At 37.1% G+C, this 27,994-nt stretch overlaps 1 protein-coding gene across 1 annotated transcript; it reads right to left on the bottom strand.

Annotated features, from left to right (window-relative positions):
- Position 1: 1 nt before the first annotated feature.
- bmal1a (basic helix-loop-helix ARNT like 1a) lies at positions 2-26,834 on the bottom strand. The gene is made up of 20 exons (XM_032586936.1): positions 26,701-26,834; positions 18,626-18,807; positions 17,658-17,721; positions 15,924-16,071; positions 15,681-15,701; positions 15,493-15,525; positions 14,861-14,890; positions 14,303-14,460; positions 13,272-13,351; positions 13,066-13,158; positions 12,010-12,127; positions 11,484-11,633; positions 8,752-8,998; positions 7,699-7,805; positions 7,461-7,611; positions 7,286-7,365; positions 7,073-7,181; positions 4,750-4,843; positions 3,932-4,016; positions 2-3,840 (listed from the first exon to the last, which is right to left on the bottom strand). Exons 3-20 carry the CDS (start codon positions 17,701-17,703, stop codon positions 3,683-3,685), a joined length of 1,908 nt encoding a protein of 635 aa, XP_032442827.1. The 5' UTR covers positions 17,704-17,721; positions 18,626-18,807; positions 26,701-26,834; the 3' UTR covers positions 2-3,682.
- Positions 26,835-27,994: the final 1,160 nt, after the last annotated feature.

Raw genomic sequence — 27,994 nt, 5'->3', positions numbered from 1 at the left:
CTATGACAGAAACAAATAATTTTTTTATTTTAAAAATATTTCACTGCTGATACATACAACACACTCATCATACTCATATATATTTGCATAAAGTATACTCTTAACATGATAATATTTAAAGATTTGATACATTATTGTCAGGTGGGGAGAGTAATATAAACAAAGGGAAACACTTTCTTGTAGTGTGTAGAGTACAAACACTGAATCAGAAACCGAGTGGGACAGAAACGGAGGGCGTCTCGCCAGCTGCTCTCTGATTGGAGGGAGGAAAGGGTATTTAAAAAAAACAAAACAACTTAAAGAACTGCAGAGGTTTCAGAGTTAGGCATCAAAACGTACCGCCTGCATGGAAAAATAACGCTTGTGACTCATCTGCATCAGATTTTATAAGCCTGGATGCCATATTTGCTTTTAATCGTAAAACAATGTTGGCAGAAGATGAAATCTGGATCATCTCGAGTTAAATCATTTAAAGGGTTACTGCTGGCTTTAAAAGGTAAAAGCATTTAAAGAGGAATATCTTAATTTGACCATAAAAAATAAGTGCCATGCACTGCAAGAATTGTTCCAGAGGATGGCTCCCTGCTTCCGGTTAAATGTTGTGTTTTTGGTCGCCTCCACGGCTTTTGTTATGAAGCAATACATTTTATAGCAAAACAAATATTTTCAAGCTACAGGGTAACATGAACACCTAGAAAAAAAGCCGCAGTTTTAATTTCCTGCAATTACATTTCAGTGATCTGGGGAAATTTGTCCCTTCTCCAATTTGTATCTCCATTATTTAACCGTGTTCTTAAACCATTGGTATCCGTTGATTTTTATTTACAATGTTTTCATCAGCAATGTAGACAAAAATAAAAGCTCATAATTGTAAAATATTGTAAAAACACACTACTAAACCGCAGTTTCATTCGTTTTACTTCCAAAAACCGCTTGGGAAAAAAAAACTGCTGCTCTAAGCAGGATAACCAAGTGTCTTTGCACTGAGAGACATTGGAGCCATCATTTTATAACCTTTTTATATTTTGTCACATTAAACCTGGTTTTATTGTTGAAGAAAGCCATATAAAAATAAATATTGAAACACTGAAGGAAAACCTTTAGGAGGATTGACGATAGAGCAGAGATTCACCAACACGGAGCCAGAGCTATAACTCAATCCTTTCCAATAATAATCTGCGGACAAAAAACGTATTGATTCGTCTGAGATTAATTTACCCTTCATCGGATTTTTATTTGAAAAAAAGTATTTGGAACCAGACAAAATGTGACTAAAGTCCAGGGCTATGAATATGTCTGCAAGGCACAGTTTTCTGACAGCAGACTATAACTTTCATATAAAAAAAAAAACTTAATGTCAGACGTCAAAGTAACTGTAATGTTGACTTTTTAGGTACAGATAAACACGTTGCTCCTACATTTCCTGCTAAAGACGGACGAAAATTGCGAAACGATGAGGGGAAAACATTTTTTTATAAAAAAAATTCTCCACTATTTAAAACTGAACAGTATTTACTGTGTTCACTGCTGTGCATGTTGCAAAGTCCTCCTTTAAATTAAAAAGCAGGCTTCCACCTTTAGTATTTAGCATTTCTTAGTTTAAATAATCCCGTTATAAATAAGGGGGCAGGGGAATATATAGTTTTAATAATACTGTCAGAATACTAAAAAAAAAGAAAAAAAATCTTTAATATTCTATGTTCAATGCTTTTCAGAAATAAGCCACGTTTATTTGCAGAATCCACTTTTGGTTTTTTCCACACAGGCAGGTGTCGAGATGCTCGAACCTCTTCTAAGTAAAATAAACTCGTCTCGGTGGCTGGGTGTGTTCTGGCGAGGCGATGAGGTTATGTTGCAGATAGCCATGATGATGGAGCAGAGAAACAGACACGAAAGCAAAACTTTACTCAGAGGCTCTATGTGGCCGTCTCTAACGAAGGTGGTTATTGATCCGCGACTGGATCCGTCTCATTCAGCAGGTAGTTTGATTGATAGCAAAGTGCAGCCAACGCAACATCTGCTCACTTTTAGGAGTCAAGTTGATCGAATTTAAGACAGTGAACTGCTTTTTCTTTTAACTTCACAAACTAAAGTTGTTTCATCAGGAAGGTTATGAATGAAATTCATAACTCCGTCAAAATTCAAAATCCGTCGAACAGAACAGAATTTAATCACATACAGCCTGAAGTGCTTCTTTAGAGCAGATGGAGGATGTGAGAGTGCAAACCCTGTGACCCATAGTCTATTATTCTTAAAAAGAGTTGAAATACAAATATAGATATAAAAAAAACCCTGACTCTATAAAGCTTGTTATTGGATTAAGGTCTGTTTCTTTGCTGCAGCAGTTTGGAAAGCAGCTGTGGCATTCTGATGGCTGAAACATTAGTAGTAGTAGGTGGTCTTCACAAGTCTTCAGGTTTATAAAAAAGGATGTCATTCCTCCGTGTCACACCGACAAATGAGTCCAAATCAACATATAATTGCTTCACCTGGAATAAAACTATTGCAGCTGAGCTACAACCAAATCTTTGAGGCCAGCGGATGACGAGGTTGGAGGGAGAACTGACAACCTTGTCACTTTAGCAGAGCTTTTTAAACGTTGAAAAAGCATCGAAGGACTGGCTTCCATTGTGTTTTGGGGACCTGATACGACGTCTACTGAGCCACATGGATTCTAGGATATCAATTTATGTTTTTTTAATCACTGTTTCATTACGTTTCACGTGAAGCACTGCAGGCTGTGTTGGGTTAAATGTTCTGTTTTTCATCCGTTTGTCAAATCGAACGCAGAATAGTTGGGAAGAAACCCTTTTTACGTACATGTTAGTTCAGGAAACGTCAGCAAGGCGGCTTTTTAAAAATTATGTCCAAAACTAAAACTGCACCTTGCTTATTCAGAGTAAACTTTCAAACCGATTTAAGTTTGCTTCCAGCTTGCTGGAACAGCCGTCTTTAGAGGGTGGGCGCTTCATTTGTACACAGTTTTAGGGAAACCTGGACATAAACGACCGCAGCGTGGAGCGGAAATCAAGCGCTCCCCACTGAACGACACTTGATCCCACAACAAAGTGCAGTCTTTGAAAGTGTCAGGAGTCCTGGGTGGGTTATTTTTCTGTGAGGGGGTGCGGGGTTGGTCGTTGACCTGTGTTTGTTGGTGGTGGTGGGGGTGGAGGGTCCCAGAGCCACTGTTGGACAGGGGTCAGTCGGAGAAGGAGCATCCTCATGTTAGCACCACAGTTCTGTAACGTATGCTTCCATGATCTGGACGACTCTGCCTCTCGCCGCGCCCGCCTGACGAGGCGCCCGATCTGCAGGCAACCAACACCGGAAAAGTGATGCGTCGTTTTGGGAGCTTTGAAATCCCCCAACGGTTTGTCAGGCCCACCTACGAGGAATGATGAATCAAAAAAGTAGGCGTGAAAGTCTAAACAACCGTCCAGCCTGAACTGGAGACAACATCTCTTCTGGGAATAAAAATCTTCAGTATTTACAGACTCAAAATACTCTTTTTAAGACGCCACTCTTTTTTTTTTTTTTTCTTTTCGGTGTAGTTGTGTACAGATGGCAGGAAACAGGAGATCCAGTAGAGGACGGGGGGACAAAAATAAAAAAAAATAAAGAAAAAAATCTGAATGACTGAACTCTCTCCATCAGTGGCTCCAAATCTTCCCTTCCGGATTCCTCACAAAGGCCAAGGTAGGTCGCTGAAGTCGACGGGGCCGCCGAGGCCGGCGTCCGCCTCCAGCAGGGACATGATGACCGCCATGGCCGCCTCGTCGTTGCTGGGGCTGCTGGAGCCGGGCTCGTCCATAATATCTATGCTCAGGTGGGAATTATCACCTAAACAGACAAGCGGGTTAATGAGAAAATTATGTTCAGGCACAAAAACACAGCAGCTGCCTAAAGTGTAAGCAGTAGTGTCGCAACTCACTCATGATGGACTGGTTGGAGTAAGGGTAGCCCACAGAATCGGGTCCAGGGATGCTCGGCAGCTCAGGGGTCCCACCGTTCTGAATCTAGAGAGACCAAAACTCACAGGTTTAATGTGAAAGCAAGACAAGACGCTTCTTCAGAAAGATTCCTAAACTCATATGTGGATTACAACATCACAAGAAAAAAAAAAAAAGGAACAAATGTTGCCTTTTTAAAAAATTTTTTACTCAAATTTATCCATTGTGCCCTGTTGTGTAGACTTGGAATGCTATTGGACAGGAAACGTGCGTATGAACTTCCCCCACTTGGTCACCAGCATTCACAACCTAAAAAACTGACCGAGTCAAGATCTCTGTGAATTTCTACACCTGATTATTCTAAAAGTAAACAGTTTTCAAATTTTGGGGGCGTGATCTTTACAGCACTGAAAATGTGCTTTATAAATACAATTACCTTCCCCTATCTTGCAGAGTCTTGAACATATGTCATTTTTATTACTTTTGCAGAAAACATTATTTTAAAAAAAACCCTGCCTTGCCATACCTTGTGTGATTACATATAGAACAATTGGGATTCTAGGTATGAAAAATTATGTGAAACCAAAGTCTCAGGATTAAAATGTTTGTATATAAATTGCCTGTTTTTTTTGTTGGCAATAAAGTAAAAATAAACTGAAAACATACCCATAGTAAATAATCCTATAAAAAAAAAATCAACAAGGTTGAACTTTTGTTTTTGTTTTTTCATGTTTTTCATTGTCCGGCTCTTGCAGGGTTAAATTAAATCTCTGCCGTAATATGTGTCATTTTCTGTTACCTTCTTGCCCCCCGGTGAGCAGGTGTCGGGCGGAGGGGTGCTGGTTATATTCAGAGGGCTGGAACCACAGCTGGAAGGAGATGAACCTCGAATCCTGAGAGAGAAACAGACACCTTCAGTTCTCCTGAAATAAAATACACTCCCAGGCCTCAAAAAAACAAAAAAAATAAATAAATACAAATTCCAGCTTTGTTCATTTTCATTTTGTAAAAACGGACAAAAAGATTCAACGATACAGACGACCTGAGATCGAAAGCCACACAAACAGCTGCTCGTTGTATTAGACACACATTGCAGAGGGAAATCCAATTTTAAAAAAAATTATAATAAATCACATTTTATTTGTGTATGCACAGCTTGCAAAGCTGCGTTTTGCAAGCTGAATATACCCAGAAAGACTTGTAAGAATGTATGCAATTACATTTTTCATGTAATGGGAAAACAGCCTCTGGTGGCAAAAGCCATTTCTATTTAATAATTCAGCATGATGGGAAAACATACACCGTTCGTCAGAGTCACGCTGACTGGTCAGTATGAGGAAGTCCCATCACTGACCTGTCGAGATGCTTTGATTGCTTTCATTTACATCCCAGTAATGGAGTCAGACTGACTGACTGGATGGAAGATTAGTTTTAGATATCCTACCAAAACAGAACTTTGCCATTTGACCCAGCATGCTAGCGACGTGTTGAAAAAACAAAATGCAGTTCAGATAGTTACTGAGTCTTACAGGGTAAAAAAAAAAAATTCTGCTGTTTTCCCCCACAAGTCACAGCCAGCAAACTTTCTGTAGTAGTCTTTAGTAGAAAACCGTCTTTGTTTCATTAGATTAATCAGTTTTCCAGCTAAGTGTGAGTCAGACACTAACGCAGACACCTGCCTTATAAAAATATCCCCACAGTTCTTCCAGGTTTTTAAACTGTCATACAGTTTGCATTAGGTGCTGATTGTAATAATGGTTAATTACAGAGAAGATCTTTCCCATTTGAAAGGCCTACGGTAAACGGAAACGTTTTATGTGCATCCGGCCCGAGGAATGCGTTGTAAAAACTTGGGAGGTTTTATTGAATTTCACAATGCCGCGCTCTTTTCCGTCTGTGGTTCTTTTCCGTGGTTCTTTTCTGTTTCCATCTTACTGTATGTATTTTAATTATAACTCAAACATCAATTCAGTTATTAACCACACATGGAAATCAGATATTTAGTAACTTTCCTTTTCTACATTTCTTCAAAGAGTCATTAGCCCTCTTAAGAGAAGATATTTTTACTCTGTGCGCAGTCTGGATGGGTCGAAATGACCTCGCGTGCAGTTTTATGAGTTGTATTTTTGTGTGTCGTTTCAGGAACTGACAGTCTGACGGGTCAATGTCCCTCCACGCTTTCCTGCTGCCCGACCATCATTAGTGGCACAGAAGGGTTAAAGTTAGTTATAGCTGATCTGCAACATTTTACAACAAAAAACAGAAGGATTTAACACCTAACAACGGACGAATAGTCAACTTATGATGCAGTCAAGTTCCATAGAGTCCTATTAACGACTGAATTATTGGCTTCAGGTGTGTTGAAGCAGACAACAGTAGCGGGACATCATCCATTGAAGATAGGAGCTTAACGCCCCTGACCTAAAGCATTCTCACTCACTCTACTCTGCCCCTTTTTGTAGACACCATGAGTGTTACCCAATCTGTTGTCTAGGCAACCACAGCTCCTCCACCACCTCACATTTGTTCCCATTTATAGTGAGATGATAGTTTCCACACCACTGCAACAACACACAAACTCACTCACCTCAGACTCTTCAAAGAGTCTGAACTATCCTTGTAGGAAGCACCAAAGATTTTTTTTTTTTTATGTTAAAATTAACCACTGTAAATTATAAAACCCAACTTCTGAAATATGTCAGTGGAGGAGATTTGACTCCACTGGGCTCTAAATGTGCACATGTCACTGTTCGAGATTTAAGTCCTTACAATAAACTCTCCAGATGAGTGCAACATGTTGTCCTATTTCTCCCTGTACTCACCATGCGATGACTCCCCATTTACCTCATGGTTGGTATTTTTCATATGATGAAGAATGATTCATTACAAACTGTGTGAAATTATATAATAAAGGTCAAATTCTGTTCACAATTTCCCCACAGATGCTCCCGTACTGCCAGCTCGAACAAAAGGCTTTTAATAGCGGTTAAATCGTGCCTTGGCTTCACGTAACCATCTGCCTTACGAACCAGGCCTCATTGATTTTCCATTACAGGAATATCTGTGTTTTCCTGCTTGATCGGTTTTGAACAATCACACAGGCTCGATCTGCTCCCCCTCACCTCTGAATCTCCATCACTTCCTCCGCTATCATGCGTCCGATCTTCCCGGCTCCCGCTCTCGTGCCGCCCGGGATGCCGGGAACGGTCTGCAAAGCCCGTCTCCCCCCGCCTGCAAAATCGGCACGAAAACAGGAAATATGTCATTTATACAGCGCAACAACATATAGGCTCACACCTTCAGTGTTAGCATGTTTCTCGTTTCAGCTGTTTTACCCTCTGAGGTTAGAACGCTGTCCATGCTCTGCGGAGACGCAGCCGACTGAGGGTAATCTGATCCTTCCATTATCGGACACCTACAGGGGGAAAAGCACAGATGGAAAGATGATCCGCCTTCCAGTGCGAGGTCTGCAGAGATGAAGCTAAAGCTTTCGGGTGTGCGGATACTCACGATACGATTGTGTTAGTAGAGACGATGTACTCCACCTCCTTGGTCCAGGGGTTCATGAAGCTGAACCATCTGCTCCTCAACGTGATGAAGGAGCCATCTTTGATTTTGAATTTGTAACAGTTGGTGTTGATCTTTTCTCTCATCTGCAGCACTGAGGACACAGAAACCACGATTTATGCTTCCCACCTCCTCCGATGGGATTATTGAGTTATTACTCTGTTTCACTTTCAGACGATACCTTGTCTGTGACACTCGGCCAGGTGGCTGATGTCATCTTGGTGAAAATATTCGTAGAAGGAGGTTCCGAGCAGCTCTTGGGGCAGGTAGGCGAGGATAGCTGTTGCTCTGGAGACATGGAAATCATTGACTTTAGGTCGATGGTGTTTGACTTTTGACAAGTTTAATACAGAGAATGTAGAATGTTTTTACCCCCCAGGAAAATATTTGATGACTTATTTTTGCCAGTAGATCTACTGGCATTAGCTGCAACTTTCCATCAACAACTAAACTAAATACACAAACCAAAAGATCTGCTTTAGAGAGCAGTTTGTTTGAAAGTTAAAAATTAATGTTTGTGAACTGTTCAGGAGTTGTGGAGTAACTTTAAGCTTTAAGTGATTAATGTTTCTTTTCTGGTTAGATTTTCGTTCGACAATTTCCTGCAGAAAATCCCCTTTAGTAAAGCACTGATTGGCAATTATTTTCCCCTGATCAGATCTGACTGGTGAATAGCAGGTAAGTTACTGGAAATGACCAAATTTCTCTCTAAATGCATCAGAGAGAAATGAAGCGCTTCAAAGTGATTTGATGCACTTCATTTTGAATTTAGTAGAAATTTGATAAAGGTTGAGCACAATAGAGATTTATTTATAATTCAAGACACAACAAAGTGCTATTATGAAAGGTTTTCTGCCCTTAGAAACAATGTCACTGTCATTAATAATATTGTTAACAAGTCTTTAAGGCAGCCACAGTTAATGATTTCCTCTTGTCAAAATCCAACAACAATCACACAAATTTTGTGTAAATGATGATCATTAGTCCTGATTTTTTACTTAATAGCTACATATTAACTTGCATCGTCACCATATCTGTAATAGTCCTTATAAAACCTGGTCATCTCAAAATGAGAAAAAAAGAAAATGTTGTAATAAGACTTTCATCTTTCAAAATACATGTAAAACATTTCGGTATAAAAACCAAGCAAAGCAACTATAAAGTCAAACCTAATTATATATATATATTTTTGTCCTCAAAAAAAAAAAAAAAAAAAAAGACTCCCCATTCTCACCTCTGGTCGACAAAGACAAACTTGCCGTCGATGGCGTGCCTGGAGACGTATTCTGTGGGCTTCACCCTGATGTCGGCCGGGCTAGGCTGGGAGACGATGTGGGGGTGTAGGCGGCCGATGGCCACCAGGCAGCTCAGGTTGCAGCCCTCGTTGTCGGGCTCGTTGTCTTCGTCCAGCCCCATCTTTGTGGGCGGCCAGCTCTTTAGGTACCCTGTGCTGTGGATGGTGCAGAAACTCTTCCGGTCAGCTGAAATGAGACAGGAGTAAAAGAGATTGAGAAAAAAAAATAGAAGTAAAAAAATAATAATAAATCATTCCTTTGCTTAAGGGTTGAAATTACATATTTCAATTCAATTCAATGAAGTTGAAATCAAAATGCTTGAATTATGATAATAAATTCAGATATGTCCAAAGGTATCAAGAGATGTAAAATCCACAGTTGGATATTATTACTATTATTATTCAAAGGCCACAAAAACCTATTAGAATCAGGTCAGACAACTAAAACAATACAAAACAGTCAAGGGGGGAAAAAAAATCTGTGTCAAAGGTCACACCCTCAACATATTTTAGTGATTTCTGAGGAATTTCATGTGAATATAAGATATATGTTTTTATGTTCTTATTAATGTAGATAAAATATTTAAAGAGCAATTATTTGCATATATGTCATGTCTTGAGAACCAAATAACGAACCTATTTTAAGTACTTGTGTTAGCATGATACACATTTAGGTTTCATGTTAAAATTTAATAACAAGAAGGTTGTTGTTGTTGTCTTATAAGAATAAGTAGGCATGTCAATGACAAAATTTACTGGAAAAAAATTATTCTACAAACATTTTTTAAGCTCAAATACAAGACCATAAAAAATACTTTTAAATTAGAAAATAATGACCTAAATAAATATGCTAATTGTATATACACTGTTTACCTTACTTAGTCATTAATGTTTAAAAACTGCATTTCTGTAGACTTCATTATTTTAACGGGAGGTGAAATTTTTAAAAATTCCAACCTGGCAAACAAAATGTAGGTATCAATCCTGTAGTTCTTTTCATGAAAGGTAACAGTAAACTATTGCTCATCTTTTGTTTCTAAAAGTTTATGCACACAAAAACATATTTTAGCAACAGCATTGAGACTCATTTCTAACTAAATCTATCAAGTCTAAATTAGTGTATTTTATTTGTTTATCTGAAGCTGCAAAAAAAAAAAGAAGAAATCACAGACTAAGGAAGCAGTGCAGATTATTTAGTCTCGAGTAAGAAATGGACTTTCTTACTTTGCTTATTTGAATTGTAAATTTGCATTAGTTTGCTCAGCCTCTATTCAAAGCAATAACCACTGAAACATATTTCCTTTAAATGGGTAGCTTAGTGCATGACAGAAGCTTTCTGGTACCAACACAGAACAACAGGAGGATGTCAAAGTGAATCACATTAAACTATTCAGTGGAATGTTAAAAATAAAATAAATTTACAGTGGCTTTATCCATTGTGCAGAATGACTTTACTCTGCAAATGTCTTCACAAATCAATGATGCTTCAGCAAATCCCACCACTGACTAAGCTGGGTCACACACAACCATCTGAGTGACTCATTTGTCCTCAGGCCTCCGCAGCACAGAGACCTTGTTTCAGGAAAACCCTCCGATGATCTAAGGAAGATTTTGTATTAAAAGCCAATGTAAAAAAAAAAAAAAAAAGTTTATGCTGACTAGATTTAACACACATAATGGTGAATGGAATACACTCGAAAGTGGAGAATTTAGGTTTTACTGAGACAAGATTCCTGCAGGTTGGTCAGCAGTGGAAATGCAGAATATTGACTATAAAAACACCTCATTCAGCTTTAGTGGAAGGACTTCCAATGCACTGGGTGCTGCAAAATAACAGAGTGATTTCGCCGTCAAATATCAAGCTTCACACATGACTCTCAGCAAGGAGGTCATAAGTTCAATTCCAGGAAAGAACCTTTTCAATGTGGAGTTTCTATGTTCTCTGTGTCCCACAGTCCAAAAACATGTACGTTAAATCAGTGTTGTGGACGAACGCATCCATGAGCTGAACTCACATTTTTGAGGAATTTAAACTGAACGAAACAGCTTAAGTGTGAAACAATAAGTTTATAAAACTGTTCTCTCTTTGGGGGCGAAATAAAAAAATTACACTGTGGTTCTATGGCAATCGTTGCATGCCCCACAAGAGTGTCAGTTGCAATCACAACAAAAAGTAGTTTTACAAACTTGAGTCAGGGGCAGCTGGATAGAAATGCACACCGCACTGTTCAGATTTTAAACATGTAAATCTGAAAACCATGCAACAATTCCCTTTCATTGCGTTATTTTATATCATAGGAAACAACTGCAGTTAGTGCTGCTGTATGGTAGTGAACTTTCTATAAAGCAATACGTGAACAAATTCAAGCAGGCAAACTTCCTGTTTTCTAATGGAAAAACTGATCTATCAACTGAAGTGTGATTCCTTTTTTTAGCTAAAGAGGAAACTAAAAATAAAAAAGACATCAGAAAATACAAGCTTTTAGTTTTGCAACAAAACTACATCCTTTGAATGTGAGGTAAAGTGAAGAGAGAACTATTGGCAATATAAAATGATATAAGCCAAAAAGTAAGTTATGAAAGCAGCACAAGAAGGCTGCAGATGTTGCTGTAAGAAACCTGAATTCATTTTGGTTGACAGCTGTAGATGTATGTTTTTAATTTCTTGCTACCTTTCTTCTTGGAGCAAGTGGAGGGGAAGTCTTTATCTTCTACTTTGACAGAAGGTCTGTTGCACTTCATCCTGCAGAAGAACGACCGTCTGGCTCCAGAACAGAGTCGAGATGGACCAGGAGTGATATCCGTCTTCACAGGAAGACCGGCTGAAATTACAAACAATTCAAATTAGGACAAAAGCTTTGAAAAATGCAATTTTTTCCACGTTTCAAAAAAGATCTACGAAATAATTGTAAAGCAATCATCCTTCTAGTATTGTTGAGACAAAATTCAGTTGCTAGTTTTAGCCGTTGCCCATTTTCTGTCACTTCTTATTCATCCAAATAGGCTTGGTAAAATTTCTGATCTTTTTTCCCCCCAGAAAGTAATGAAGTTGAACAGTTTGTTTCTTATGCCTGAATATTGCTGACTGTGCCAGGGTTTTTTTCCCCCTCTTGGGATCGCAAAGCAGATTAAGACGTAAATTCAGAGGGAGGATCTCGAGCTCTGCAAAACAGATGACAGGTGCTTGTCCTTGCTTACTTTTAGCGTCAATAAGTCTCTCTCGTGGCGCTGTATCTGAGGACGACAGCTGTTCTTTGACTTTAGCGATGTCCTTGGGGTGAAGGTAGTCAAACAGACTCTGACCTATCAGGTCATTCTTGAGACGACAGCAGAACCAGATGACATATAAAAACAAAAAGAAAGAACATATGCATAGATTAACAACACTGATAAATTTGTAAGCTCTGCGTAATTCAGTTGTTTTACTGCGACGACAACATGCAGCGAGTTGTACAAATCTTATCTTCCTTTTAGAAAGCAAAGCGCGAGTTATGCTACTGTATCAACATTTAAAGCAGAAAATTAAGATATTTTTTTGAGAACATCAGATATATCTTACAATTTACCTACTTCTAGTATATTATTGCTTTTATTGATAATGTACAAACTGTGTTCTATGGCTGCTGTTATAAATACTCTGTGAGGGAGGGTAAAAGTTATCTTCATCTGAAGAATTCATGCTTGTCTTGTTGTGATTAGCTTCTTCAACTCAGATGAACATGGTTAAGATCTTGAAAGTTGTTTTGTCTCTAACATTTTCAATATTATTTCCACTTTTGCTTTATAACTCTGTGTATAATCACTTGGAATGTTCTGCATATTTCTGAGCTTTTAACACATTTTTTATGTTTTTAAAAATTTTATATGTAGAAAGGTGAGGAAACAAATGTTTTTCAATACTTGATTTACCTTTTTGTTTTTGTCATAATTTAGACTTGGAAAATACCAAAGGTAATTCATTTTCCCCCACTCTAAGAACCATATCCTTGTTTGTTAAACATCTCAAACTGCACTCCACTCCACATTAATATTATGTTTTTAATATTATACATTTCCAATAAATGATCCATTTTACTGTATAGTGATTCAGTTTATGATGCTATTTGTACTCCAGCAGTGGCATCTTATGAAAAGGTTTCTGAAAATGAACAGCTTCCACAAAAATTTGCATCATACAGTGTATCAAAAACTCAAAATTGATCATACATGCAAATATTTTATCCTCATGTGTCTCCATTTTACATGTCAGCATACCTGGCTGTAGTTCAGAATCTTGTACACAGATTCGGAAACAAAAAGGATTTTGCCACGATCGCAGCCGACCACAAACAGGAAACCATCAGCAGCCTGCGTCATAAACGCAAAACACAATTATAGAGACAGCTGTTTAATGCTTTGTCTAATAATACAGGCAACTAAACTCGAACTGTAAAACTACTGCAGGATTATTACTCACTCACCCTTAGTATCAAATGCTTCAGTTCATCATCTGACAGAAAGGAAGGTTTGTAGTTTGCCTCTGTGTATGGGTTAGCTGCACCTGAAATCAGAGCATCAGTGGATATTCAAACTGCACCTGCGCATGTAATTATTTCTTTTCATGTAAAATTCAAAACCACTTCTTTTTAATCAACTAACAGCAACTGAATTTCCTTTTAACAACCAATACAGTTCTATATTTGAAGTAAGTCTAATAAAAACTCGCCCAAACAAAAGTGATCTAAATGTTTGCGCAGCTGCTGAAATTTCTGGCTTTCATAACTAACTTTCCATCCCCTGATCAGTTTTGGAAAGAACACACTTTGATAATCTTTAGATTTTCCAGCTCTTTGGAAATGGGAGATTACAAATGACCAAACGTTCTGTCCTTGTCAACAAGAGCAAACGCCCAGGAACTATGTTATAAAAGGATATTCCTGCCAAGTTTCCGGAAACTGATTTTATCATATTAAAAAAATAAAACTGGTAAGAAATGATTAACTAAAAATGATTTTTTTCCCCTCCTTAAAATCAAATAAAAGGTGAAATCGTGTAAAATTCTTACTCTGAGTAACAATTAAAGAGATAAGAAGACTAGACATATTCCACTGTATCAAAAGAAATTAAAACATTTTAACCTACTATAAAGTACTTTTATAGTTGTAATAGAAATAAAAATAATGATAATAATGATATTCTGCTATTTAAAAAATAAAAAAAAACTTCTGTATTTCCATTTAAAAATGTGAAACTCATAATACAAAATATTTTAGTTAATTTCAAACTCAGGCCTAAAAGAAGCCCAGTTAATAGTGACCTTCACCTAATTTGCACTGAAGCCTCTGCTGCTAATAATGATATTTTAAGTTTTCTAGATGCACCTTTGTAAATCAACTGTACACTTCCTGATATCTACATTTTTTTTTTACTTCCCCTGTATTTATAATAGAGACTTTACTCTCTCAGCGAATGTTCATATACCACTAAAGCACATCTTGCCCCTTATGCTAACCTCTGAGTGTCTTCATGTGCTGCACCGCCATACGCAGGACCGTCAGCTTATCCAGTTTGCGGGACATTGCGTTACAAGTGGGTACAAGAGAGGCCAGCTCGTCGATGAAGCTGTTCATCTTGTCTCTCCGACGTTTCTCAATCTGACTGTGAGCCTCTCTGTGAGGGAGGAATACAGAAAACACAGTTACTCTTCTTGTCAAAACAATTAAATCCAGAATTCAAAGAAGTGAACTAATTTTCCACAGAGCCGAGTTGCTTTCTTGTACTGTGAATTAGCAAGCCGATAAAAAAAAAAAAAATCTTTAGGTAGGCAATTCATCCTTGATTGTAAGAAAGACTAAAGTTGAGGGAAACTGACCAACTTGTCTGTTCTGCTTTCACATCAACAGCATGCTGTATCAGATTCTAATTAACCATTAGATGTGCCCTTACAGGGCTTTCCTTCCTAATAACTACGTCTTACAAAGCTCTGTTTTCAATCAGGCCAGTGGCACTGAGTCAGTGAAAGAGAGATTAGATAGTAATGAGAGAGAGGAAAGAAGAGCAGCGTTTGTACCTGGCATTCTTAATCCTGCCCTGGTGGTCACTGCAAAGACAAGAAGAAGCATTAGAAAGGAAAAAGTGATCCTGCAAAAAACATTATGGTTTCTGCAAGTGCACAGACAAAAAGGTGAGAATGGAAGAATTTGGCCCTCAGCAAATCTAACAGGTTCTGTAACCTCATTTTATGGTTACGCAACAAGGTCAATGGAAGATTTTATTCAACTGTACAATCTGTCAAGCCTCGCTTCACTTTGTCTCTTTAAAGAAGGCGCAACAATGGGGACAATTTCCACTCCACCCAATTCTTCCTGCTTAGAAAGAGGTCTTGATTTTGTATTTTTTTCCATACGTAATAATCCTAAAGGGTTGGAATTTATTTTCCAACAGTAGAAGACAATTACTGACACTTATTAAAGACTTCTTAAGGAGTAAAATAAACCAAATGACATTTGTGTAGTATTTAGTGTAGTAATAATACTAGTATTTTCCAATCACTATGTACACTATGGGTAAGAAAATGGCTTAATATATGAAAAAAATAAGATCTAACATAATAAACTAATTCAAGAAAATATTATCTATTTAAAATATCAATGGAGAATAATTAAAAAGCCAGAACTTTACAAGAAAAAAAAAAAGTCTTACCTCCCCAGTTTATCCTTATCTGGATCCATGTCACTAAGATGGAGGGGGAAAGAAATATTTCACTGGAAAATTTTAAAACAGCAACAGAATTTCAGTATAATTAAATACCATCGTGGGATATAACATTTGGTTTATTGATATTTTCAGACTTGTTATAAATAAATTAACAGAATATTGTTTGAACTTACTCAAATGAGAAGCCATCAATTCTGAAAAAAAAGTAAACATTTATTAATAATATCATTGAAATGATGAGAATGTTTACAATGTCTAAGATGTGAACACACACAAGATGCAGGTGTTTCGTTTCCTGTGTTAAACAAGAGCTAACAGAAACAGATGAGACGGAAACATGTTTCAGTCCATTGATACGGTCTGACTATTTGCTGCTATTTGAAAATGAACAAACTCTGTGGTGTTTGTATCCTTACTGGTAGTCCGTGCTGCTGCCTTTCCTCTTGCGGTTGTAGTCCATGCCAGGCGTGCTGATGGAGCTGGAGATGAGATCAGTGGAGCTGGGGGACATGAAGTCAGTCATTGTAGACGAGATGTCCATCCGCTGGTCTGCCATCAGGTCATCTGCATGAGTTAGAGTTACCAAAAACTTTAAAATACTCAAAAGTGATTTGGGAAAATATGTTGTGGTAGAACTATAGCTGCTTTTAGCACCAAATAGTAGATGGCTTCTTCCTCAGCATCTGATTCCCTAGCATGTAAATCACCATCTGTTCTGAAATCATAATGTGCTGTGAGGTTTGCACAGTCAACCTGGAGCAATATAATCAGATAACAAATGTTGAATTACTGCTGCAGCCCAAATTAGAATGTGATTAAAAGAATATTTATTTCACCAATCCAATTCTAAATGTGGAACTAGGACAATAAATGGATTCATCACACACAGAGTGATGTTTCAAGTGTTCATTTCTATTAATATGGTCAAAAATGGTTTAAAGCTGATGGAAATCAGTCCTTTTGTCAGAAACTGACTCTGAATATTACAGCATTAGAAAAATAGATTGAGAAAAAAGTATATTTTGGCCATTTTATGGTCAACACAATCCAGAGCGCTGACTTGTCAGATGTTGAACTGAATGTTACTAACACTATACATAGCAAGGCTCAGCCATTAGTGGCCCATGCTAAGAAAGATAGTTGTTAGTGCTGTATTTAAAAATATTAAAGTCTGATGAAAGGAAAAAATACAACTTTGTAGACAGAAGGTTCTTATGTAGCAAGAATGGAGAGCTTTGAGAGGATTGTGAAGCCACAATTAACATGTCAGCATGCCACAGGCTGATTGCCTCTGTATAGACGACATTTATGCAAAAAGAACGCCAGCAAAGTATTGAGTGCATAAACTGTATGTGTACATGGCTTTTAGCAGGCTACGAAGTTATTTTAATTTTCTGAGGAACTAAATTCTGGGTTTTTATTACTTTTACGCCATAAACGAAGGAATTAAACAGAAAAGAAAAATCATAGTCACTGTTAATTACAGAAATAAGTGTAATTTATTAAGTTCTGCCTTTCTAGATGTGGGTGCTCTATTATCAAAACTCAAACTCTGCAGATTTGCTCAGAGCCTCTGACAAACAGCACTGATAATTGAGGTCTAGGTACTTTTTGCAAAGCCGGTAATTTACATAAATATCAGCAGTTTCTTGTCTACATCTGCGCATGAAACCTCAGTTATATATGAGCACAGTGTGCAAGTGCAAAGAGACGGTAATTGGTTTCCAGAGCAAATTTGAATTGGGCAAATGTGCAATCTGTAAATTGCTGCGATTTACTGAGTGCAAACATCCTGTAACGTTTCTGTGAATCAAGCGCTGAAGATTTAGTCTTCATCACATGCTCTCCAGAAAGGAATAAGTAAACCGTGCACAGGTGAGTCAGAACAACAGCAAAAGTTTCACAGGAGTGATGATTGTTATGACTGAGCGTTCACATTTGTAGGAATGATGCTGACTAATAAACCACAGCATGTGCAGGACTAGTCATGTTTGTTCTGACTGCAGAACTCTCAAAATAATGATGTTTAAATCACATCAACTCTGGAAATATCTGCAAAATCTTCCAGAGTTGAATAAAATACTGCATGTAAAGAAAACTTAAAGAGTTTTACTGCTAAAAGCTGCAGCGTGTAAAGAGGTCACACTCACCACAGATGTTCATCACAGCCTCTGTATTAAAATCATCTCCTTCCATCCACTCTTGAGCCCTCAACTGTAGACACACAAAAGGATCCGTTTTAAGACCTTCAGACAAGAGATGTGGAGCTTTTATAGTCAAAGTAAAAAGACTTTACCGTTTAGCAAGTCAGACGTTCTAGTAATCATAAAATAACCAGAAGCAGCAGGGTTCTTCAATTACTAATATAGTCATCAGTAAAGGAGGTAATCTGTCAGATACAACCAAACAAGTGAGTAATCTGTCAAATTAGCTCATTATTAATTGCTGACTCAGATTTTAGGAAATTGAGGTGGTCTGGCTACAAACTGAGCCAAGATCATTACCATTCCACCATTGTGCTTTAATGTCAGTAAGGCCTTTCATGCCAACTTGCTGTTTTCGCTTTTCTTTATACCTGCAGATTAGTAACATAAACAAACGTCTGCGTTTTGACCCGGTTTTTACACAAAACATTGTTCCAAATAATAATAAAAAGACTTTAGTTCATATGAAACTTTGAAAATTGGTAGCAGTAACAATAGACTCTAAATTGTTGGAGGAAAAGACTCACAACTCTTCAAAAAAAAATTTTTTATATTCTTCTGCATCACTGAATGAATATGCTGGCAAATGGTCATACCTATAAAGATGTATATTTGAACTGAAAATACTTTACTGCTAATCTTCAAAACTTTGCATTACAAAGTTTTGAAGATTTTACAGAAACTCAAAATTGTACACAATCAGTTCACGATTGTGTATGAACTGATGACCATTACAGGATGATGCTACAATGTAATGATCTGTATGATTTGGCATTTGTGATCCATCTGAGTAGGAACATTTCAGAAAGAATCACCATGTTTCCTTAATTTACCTTCAGTAAACACCTAGTCCACATTTGTTATATTTTTGGAGGGAACTTGTGACAAGTGGAAAACAGAGCTGCTTCAGATACCTGGAAAGGAAACTTGAACAGGCTTCCTGGACGTGCCTGGTGTCGTCTGGATCAGTCTGGTCCACTTCGTTCTGATCTGCTCCGAGTCTGGTTTGATTCAGTCTGACCTACTTTCATCCGCTTTGATGTGGTTTGCCTTAATATGATCTGATCCTTATACAGCTGGTCTGGCCTGTCTGCCTCTAAAAAGAGGGGGGGAAAAAAGGGAGTCAAAAAGTAATCTCTTGTAAAAATACATAATAAAAACACATTAAACATACGTAATCTGTGCAGTTACAGTGGTTTTACGCAATTATTTGAGAATCTTACTAAAACTTCCATGACGACAAAACCAGATGCTCTTGGAAACTTGTCTGTAAGGTGCAAACACTCGTTCAAAAAGAAAGGTGGCTCAAGCTAAAAAGACTTCCAAGTTATTTTTTGTAGTTCACATTCAGTCCTTGTGTTTTGGAGAACACTATCTGATAAAGCCTGCACATTTTTTTTTTTATCTTAAAACAAAAGCAAGCATGCCTGTGCTTTCTAATTTCAAGTCCAAGACAGCGGCACCATTTCTGCCAACTGGTTTCTAGGCAGCTACATACAGAATGCCAGTGAGGGCAAAATTTGTTAGATTTTAGGGGAGTGCAGATATAAAACATACCCTATTTCCTTAATTCATATAATTATTTGCCCTTTATCAAATAAGTCTATACAAAACTTAAAATATTCATTTAAATATGGTCGATAAAAAGAGAGTTAAAATTGGGAAAAAGGTCTCCCAAGAGTCTAAAGAACTATTTTTGAAAACCACTTTAAAATGTTACAAAAAATTTCTGCCTCTTAGCATGTAAAAACTGAAAAAATTTATTGGGGGAAAAAGTGGCATTAATCAATATTTATACTATTTACCAGGAAAATGTTTAACACAGAGAAGAACAAAAAAAAAAACAAGTTCACAAAAAGGCATTTAAAAAAAATAAATCACAGGCTGTTAATAATAGGTAAATGCATGACCAGAGCGCCCCACTACAGGGACAAAGCAGTGATCCAGAAGGGTGGGAAACCCACCATGTCATGATTGAATACTAAAAGGAACTGGTGCTGGAATGGAAACTGGGTCACTCAGTCTCTATGGTCTCAAACCAGTCAGCCTCGATTTCCATCCACCACCTACTTCTACCTCATCAGTGAGTCAGCAAGACATTCAGCTCTTTTCTCCCTGCTCCACACTCAACACCCACTCAGAAATCCACGAGCAGCCAGCAGACCTGCTGATGAAACAAGGAAGGATCCTCAGAGCAAAATGGCTGCTGGAGCTTCTCAAAGCTTCCACTTCAATCATGACGGTTTTTCAGATTTTTTTTAACGGGTGGGAAACAATTCAATCAAGCATATCTGTTACATGGTCGACATGTTTTCACAAGGGCATTGTTGGGAAATTCTGTTGACAAAATTAGACATTTCTGGGGGAAAAAAAAGATAGGACCTATGTGGAATTTCCCCTTTATAATTGTCAGAGGACACAAGTTGGCCTAATCTCCTTACAAATAAACAATTTCCAAGCTTTTCTGGGTCAAATTACACGAGTGTTTAGCAAGCATGGGAATGAGAACAACAAGGTAACATCTACACATCAATTAAAAACAACAAGGAGAAGATGGATTACAGCCATAAAAGCAAAAAATGCACATAGAGTGGCAGATGAGAAAAAAATAAGTTTTAATAAAAGAAATTCATCATTACCCGCATCAGCCAAATAAAATTAAAGCTACTGACAGGTGAAGCAAATAGCTTTCATCATATTAGTCCAGTAAAATGTTGCTTACTGAGATTAAAGATGTTACTCTGACAAATGTTATCCTTCCAAGCACTTTGCAGGGCTATGTTTTTTAATCCCCTCACACAATATTTATGATCAATCCCACTCGCCCCATCACTTTAACTGATCCACTTCCCACTTCAATTTCACTGAATGCTTTTCTGCAGTTCAACAAAAGGACAATAAATCAAATAAATATCATAAACTGAGCCTGAGGTAAAAAACAACAACAAACAAACAAAAAAAACAAGCTTTAAAATGTTTTAATATTTTTAGAACTTTCTAAACCACATGGAGTCTCTGATGATGAACTGGACTCACTCTCAATAAATCCTGGAAGCTTTGACAGCAAAGGTAAACAGCGCAGGAAATTTCCTTATGTTTTAGGACTGAGTAGTCCAAAAGTCTAGTACTGAGGCATCATGTTATTTCTTCATCAACAGACTTTGGACAAAAATTGATAGAGGAATCTTCCGCCTAACCTGAAAAATCATGGGCTAAGAAAAGAACAAACTGTGTATTTTTTGTGTTTTAATAGTGCCAATAAATTCAGGTTTGAGCCATTTTAAATGAACTTGAACTTAATTTCCACAACCAAGTGACATGAACAGTACTAATAATATTTTTAGATCCATTTTCATGTCTTCAGGGTCTCATTCATGTCTTTTTTTCTATATAATATTCCATATTTATAAACAACCCATAGAAAAAAAATTGCATGCATCTTTTTCCAAAAAGTTTTTTTTACTTTATTTTAAAAGAAAAAGTGATGTTATCTAAAAAAGACTGCAAATGTCTTATTTTAGACATTTGTCTAACATGATAAACTGTCTTTTTACAATGGTTTTGCACTGCAAAATTAGTTTTATGTATGTGGACAGAGGGCAAAAATGGCACTTAGGATTGTAAAGGCTGCAGACCACAGTCCTAAACACAGGCTTCTTTTAAAAACAGAAGTCCATAAACAGATTTGAACAGCAATGTCCTTGTTTTCAGAGTTTCCTTTGCTAGAAGAATATTGGGAAAGGCTGAGTACTCAAAGTGAATAGAGCAAAGGTTGTTTAGAAAAATATTCAACCTCCCCAGACAATTAAAAATCACATATGATGCTATTTTAACATCTGAACTCTGGCAATAAAACAAGCCCGTGAAATAATCTCCAAATCAGGGGTGCCCAAAGTCGGTCCTCGAGGGCCGGCATCCTGCACGTTTTAGTTCTCTCCCTGGTGGTAGCAACGACCTTTTCAGCATGTCAATGTTATTCTTAGGCCTTCTAATGACCCATCATTTGATTTAGGTGTGTTAAACCAGGGAGAGAACTAAATCATGCAGGATGCCGGCCCTCGAGGACCGACTTTGGGCACCCTTGCTCTAAATGGTCAGCCATAAGTCAATGAGTTCATCTTGATCAAATGTGCATGTGTCATTCTACTCTGTGTACTCTTTTGTAACTGTGTACAAAAGTTGACAAACCATGTTTAACATGTGAAGAAAAAGCATATGGTCAATAAGGAAGGTTCAATGCAGCCCTTATCAGACACTACATATCAGAATAACATGAATTGTTTGACTTGGCAAAGCTTTCTAGTTGTGATTGCTTACTGGTGGCAATAAATAAACGCTTTCAGGTGCGTGGGAGGGGAAGCCTTGTTGCTGATTTGCAAACACCTAATCAACAATCTGATCTCTGGTATTGGAACATGTTCCTGATCAAGATATTTTTGATGGATCAGTATCAGAACGGGCCACAGCATCAGTTGCACATCGCATCATCAACCGACCATCTTTGGTTGCACATCAGCTGCTCTATAGCACATCTGCTGTCAAACACTGAGCAGGAACCTGTCACCATGTCTGTGGCATGGAACTGTTATAAAAAAGAAGAAGCAGAGTAAGAGCCACTTAAAATGTTGGCAATTCAGGTCTTTTTTTTTTAAAACAATAAGTTGTTTGTGATACAAGTATTTTTGCTTTAGAAGCACATTGACTTTAGTAGACCTAGATTAGCCTTTGTACAATTTATCTGTTTGCTTACAACTTTTTATGAAAAAGCGGAAACCCAAACAAGCAGAATGCTCATAAAAGCTGGTGGGTGTGTAAAAAGCCGCAATCTTCACTGTAAACCTTTATTGGCTTTAGTTATTTTATTAGCATGTTTTGATCTCTATGAACATTCCCTGCAATGGTTAACACAAGACCTGAACAATATATGTGTGTAATACAACATGTCTTAATCCTCCTGTTATGTTGGTTTCTAGGGTACAGCAAAAATGCTCATGGGTCAATTTGACCCGGGGAGTGTTTAATCGTGCAATAGTGTCAGAAACCAAAAAATTCCTCCAAAACATTTTTGTATCTGATTATTAACTCCAATACTAACCATTTCAATCAATATTTGTGCAATGATGTTTTTTTTATTTCTCAGAAATTAAGGATCAATGACGACAACCTACTCATTTACTCATTTGGACATAAAAAATGGAATTTACATTTTTTATGTCCACTGAAAAAAATCTAGACACAAAAAAACTATAATTTCCTTGAAATTGATCTTTGGTAAATCTTTTTATATTACACTTTTTTTTTTTTCAATGGGTGATCTTTATAATTGAACTTGAGACACACACAATGTTCAGGGTCAAATTGACCCACTGATTAAAATCAAGATAAATGAGACATGCAGAGAGTATTTATGTTTCCCTCCACTTCTGCTGAGTGTCCACTCAGTGTGGGTGGAGTTTGTCCACGGAAACAGAAAAGATTTCCGTCAAAAGTTGTATGAACACCTGCTTTCTCTCAGTTTCCTAGTCAAGTAAAGAGAAGAGTGAGAAAGTGGGCTCGTGTGTGTCGGGGTGTGCATGTATGCGTGTGGTGTGTTGTGTTTGTGTGGTGAAATATGGTTCATAGTTGCAAGGAAACATATAGAATTGGACATTTTTAAATCTTTTTTTGCACTTTAACCTGACTGCCGGGTCAAATTGACCCGAACAGTATCTATGTAAAAAGTAGACCCAGGGGTTGGTACAAATGTGTAAAATGAATAAAATTTTAATTTATATGTAGAGTGCACCTATTGAGACAAATAGAAAAAGTTTCATGCAAAAAAAACTTCCAACTATTTAAAAAAAAATTTTTAACTTTAAAACGGGTCAATTTGACCCAGCACATAACAGGAGGGTTAAGGAATGCTTAAATCCAATCTTCAGCAGGAAATATGTGAAGTGTAATACGTGGAAACTTGGCACATTAATAATATATTTGTCCAGTTGGTTTGGACAAACTACCCTTAATACCGTCCCCTGATTTACATCTTTGGGCTCCTGAGATGCTAAAGTTGAACGTTTGGTGAGGACATTGTACATTGGTAAAGGGAAATTTTGGTTAATTGCTATCATCAAAATTTTGAGCACTAGTATCGCAAATAAATATTTTTCTTATGTTTTGCTAAAAGACAGTATTTAGCTACATTCAGTGTTAAATGGCAGTCTTGAGCCAAGGAGACAGAAGTGGTGACTCAGCATTTAATTTCATTAAGAAAGAAATGCAATAAAAACATAAATAGGTCAATGTGACACAGAGTTTAATGACGTGATGATAACTTTAGTGCGTCACTGGCGGACTTGACGTTAGAAATGCAGACAATATGCGATAATCAGAGGGCACATTCAGACTACCTACAAGAGAAAGCCTTCCACCTCTCTAGCCACAAATTTGGTCTTTCTGTATGACTCATCAAGTTTCCATACTGAGAAAAAAAAAGAGAAATCACATAATTATACACAATAAGTCATAGTGGGGCAACCAGGCTGACCACAATTTTTGTAACAGTTTCTGTCGCACCACCCACTGTCCTACTTTTATCCTTGGCTGTCACTTTGTTTTTTTACAGAAATCACTAATTGTCTTTGTAATCGAGTCTTTATAGTCAACAGCTTTGACAAATCATAACAGCAAAATTATGTTATCACAATGCCTTTGTGGCAACATTCCACCATAGATAAGCACTAGTGTATATTGCTTCTTATTTAGAAACAAAAAGAGCAACACGTGTAAGTCTGAAGTTCACCAAAGAACTAATTTCTGTCACGAAAAGGTTAATACATAAGCTGCTGATAAAAATAAAGCCACAAAATTAATGCCTATATAAAAAAACAAAAGTTGTAGACTTTACAATCTACCTGGGGTCAGCCACATATAGTCGAAATAAAACGACAACGATTTTATTAAAATCAATTTTACGATGCACGTTTACAAATTTAATGTTTCAAATTGGAAAACCAGAGTAAAAAGGTCCAATGAAACTAGAATTCCCAGCTGGAAATTCATACGTTCGTATGTTTCTTCCCAATCCTGATCTCAAATGCCAATATGGCCGCCTGCCACATAAAACCAAAAGCACCATCAGAACATTAACACGTTTGTTTCTCATTTAAAAACCTTCACACAGTAAAGCCACCTTTAATGTTTGCAAGTTCAAAATCCAGGAAAACTCGTTACTAGTTTGTGTTGCTACTATGTGTTAGCTCGGTGACCGAGCATGTCGGTTATCAAATTCCACTTAACTGGAACACCATAGAGTTTCATCTGAGGTCATTAGCAGAGTCAAGCTCAAACTTTACCAGTAAATACAGTAAAAGTTGCCACTAGAACTTTTCCTGGTCATCACACACTGCCGGCAGTGCAGAGTTCTCAAGATGTTCTTATTTTTCTGTGAAATTTATATATACACACACATATATATATATATATAAAGCAAAAAAAACTAAAGTGTTTGAAACTCTCATTTTAGGTGTTGATAACTCAAACGGTACCAATGGTACTCTGAATTCTTTATTGATGATTACACTACTCACTTAAGTCACGTTAAAAAACAAACAAACAACAAAAAACTTTCATTTCCAATTTTAGATAACAGTTGCGAGAATTTCCAGTGGCCACATAAATACACAAAAGGCCTCTGTGCCACTCTATGCCATTATCAATTTTGCAGATGGGGCTAATTAATAATGTTTTGGTTAGAAACCAGACAATCAAATGGTTTTTTGATCATGTACCTATATAACAAAAAACAATCTATTCAAATCATATCCTAATTAATCCACAAAAGATCCAGTTTCAAGTTCCATAAAAAAATAAATAATTTATTTCCTAGTTGTAGGGTTAAAATGCAAGGTGAATGTTTTGTTTCCAGGCAGAATATTATCTTGTGCTGTTTTTAAATATGAAAATATCAAATTATGCAGTTATGAAGGTGATCTTTTGTGCTACATAAGAAGTCCACGGCAGATCAACTGGATGACATTTACTTGAATGCAGAACATTCATTCAAGGCGGTTTGTTGTCGCACCAATATCTACAATTTCTTTCAATAAGGATTTTTGCATTAATTATGTTGGGTCGTAACTTTTTAAAGGCTAGAGTTTAAGCTACAGAAATAATCTTTCATCATTTTATTTTTTTTGTTCTCCTTCAGAATAAACTCGCATACATAAATACATCTTTTATCCACAGCAATGAATTAATCAGGGTCAAGTCCTTGTATAAACAGAAAACAAAATATAGCTCATGCTCAAAATATTACACAGTGAACATATCAACAATTTATTTTAAAGTTGGCAAATTTGCATTGATTTATCACCCTCGCGAGACTATCGAGAAAGAGTGGTCGCCACATTTTTATTATATATATATATATATATATATATATATATATAGCCATAGTCAACACCTCTGATGTGTCATAACGTTTTATAACCAAAAATACGAGTCTGCCCTTTCAGAGTACCGTGTCCTCACTGGTTAGGGAGTTCAAAAGTTATCGCAGCAGGATGGATGCTCTCGAAGACACGGTGTACTAGATGCCCACCAAGGCCTGTTTACATTGCTAGCGTGCTAGCAGCACTGAAAACTGAGGTCATGCCTGGCTAACATTTCAACCGGCACATACCTTTGCCCGAGCATAACTAAAGTCTCAACAATTTCTGGCAACAGTTGAAACCATCTCCCGGAACAATAGTGTCGTATTCATCTTTTCTCCACATGTACAAATTGTCTCACTGGCTAATATTAGCATTTTGTAACAGCTAGCAGCGGAACGCAAACTGTCATGACTTGGCCAGTGAGCTAACGTCCTTCCTTCTGCTCCACAAAACCGCACTGACATGACCACAGAGCTGGGAAAACATCGACGATATCCATCACGGATAAAACGCCCGGTAAAGCCGCAGATGCTTGTTATTAATAAAGCACAAAATCGACAGCATATTGTACTTACATGTACGATAAAGTCCGTCTGTCCATTGAAACTCGCTCGTAATATGCGATAGCAACACGGAGAACTGTGACATAAACGATTTTCAATCGGTGACCCAGTTTCTCTTCGCCGTCATGCCTGTCGGACCACTAACCTAGTTTTTCAACCAATGGAGTTCGCCATTCCGCCGTCGGCGTCTCTCAAGCCAATCAGATCCAAGTTCAGGATGGTGGATTGTGACGGACGCGGTAGCTAGCCAATCATGGTGAGATTTGAACGGAATGCAGAGGCCAATTTGTGTGTGAACGTGTTACGGAAAAAACACAATGCAACAGGCCATTTAGCTGGCTCTCTGCCCGATAGCCCTTATTATTACTTTCAGTCTTTAAATAGATTTATTTGCAGTCTTCTTCTATACTTCTATTTAGTGTGGATCAAACGATATATTTTATATATATTTAAGCATTTTTACTATTTTTTATTTTACATTTTGTTCTCAGTTTAGATTTTTATTTATCCATTTTAGATTTAGAATTTCATTTATCATTTTAGTGTTAAGTTGGAATGCGTTTTTTATTTTTAAATGTGTATTGTTATATTTCTCATCATCTAACACTTCAAGAAAAAAAGTGTTATTATTTTTCATCTATCTTGCACAATTACGCCTCCTGCTGGGTATATATTCATACATGCTATGACATTCTCTTGCTTAGGTGATTTTTTTTAATGTAGTATGATTTGGGGGGTTTTATTTAAATAATGACACACCCATAAAACATAATGCACACGTCTCTGTTTAACCCTGTCATTATTCAATGTTAATGCAACCAGGAATATACACCATTTTAATATATTTTCCTCTTACTTACTAATAGTTTGTTAATGATGCTACTTAGCTATTTGATGCATTACTATATTCCATATTATACATTAAATTTTTGTTTGATGTAATTATAAATTTATAATAGACAGTTCATATATAATCTGATGGATATGTTTTCAGTAACTGGATTCGGATAAAGCACAAATGATTAATGAAACTTAAAAACGTGAATTGGAAAAACAGATTTCATTTTTGGTTGCTGCTTGCAGATTACAACTCCATCCGTTGCCACGTATTCTAGCAGAAATATTTTCACATAATTCACACCTTGGCAAAGAGGTGACACCAACTTCTGCACAGTCTTCTGAACAGAAGATCTGCAGTTTTTTTAAAAGTGGCTCTCTGCAATCCTCTTTTCAGATCTGCACTGAGCTCCTTAAACCTATCCACTGAATGATCCAGTGACTGCTGTCAAACATCCTCTTTTGTAAC

This window comes from Xiphophorus hellerii, chromosome 2 (assembly GCF_003331165.1).
Source record: "Xiphophorus hellerii strain 12219 chromosome 2, Xiphophorus_hellerii-4.1, whole genome shotgun sequence".
Classification (NCBI taxonomy): Eukaryota; Metazoa; Chordata; class Actinopteri; order Cyprinodontiformes; family Poeciliidae; genus Xiphophorus; species Xiphophorus hellerii.
The sequence above is the reverse complement of the archived record's forward strand: the minus strand, read 5'-3'. Positions and strand labels throughout refer to the sequence as shown.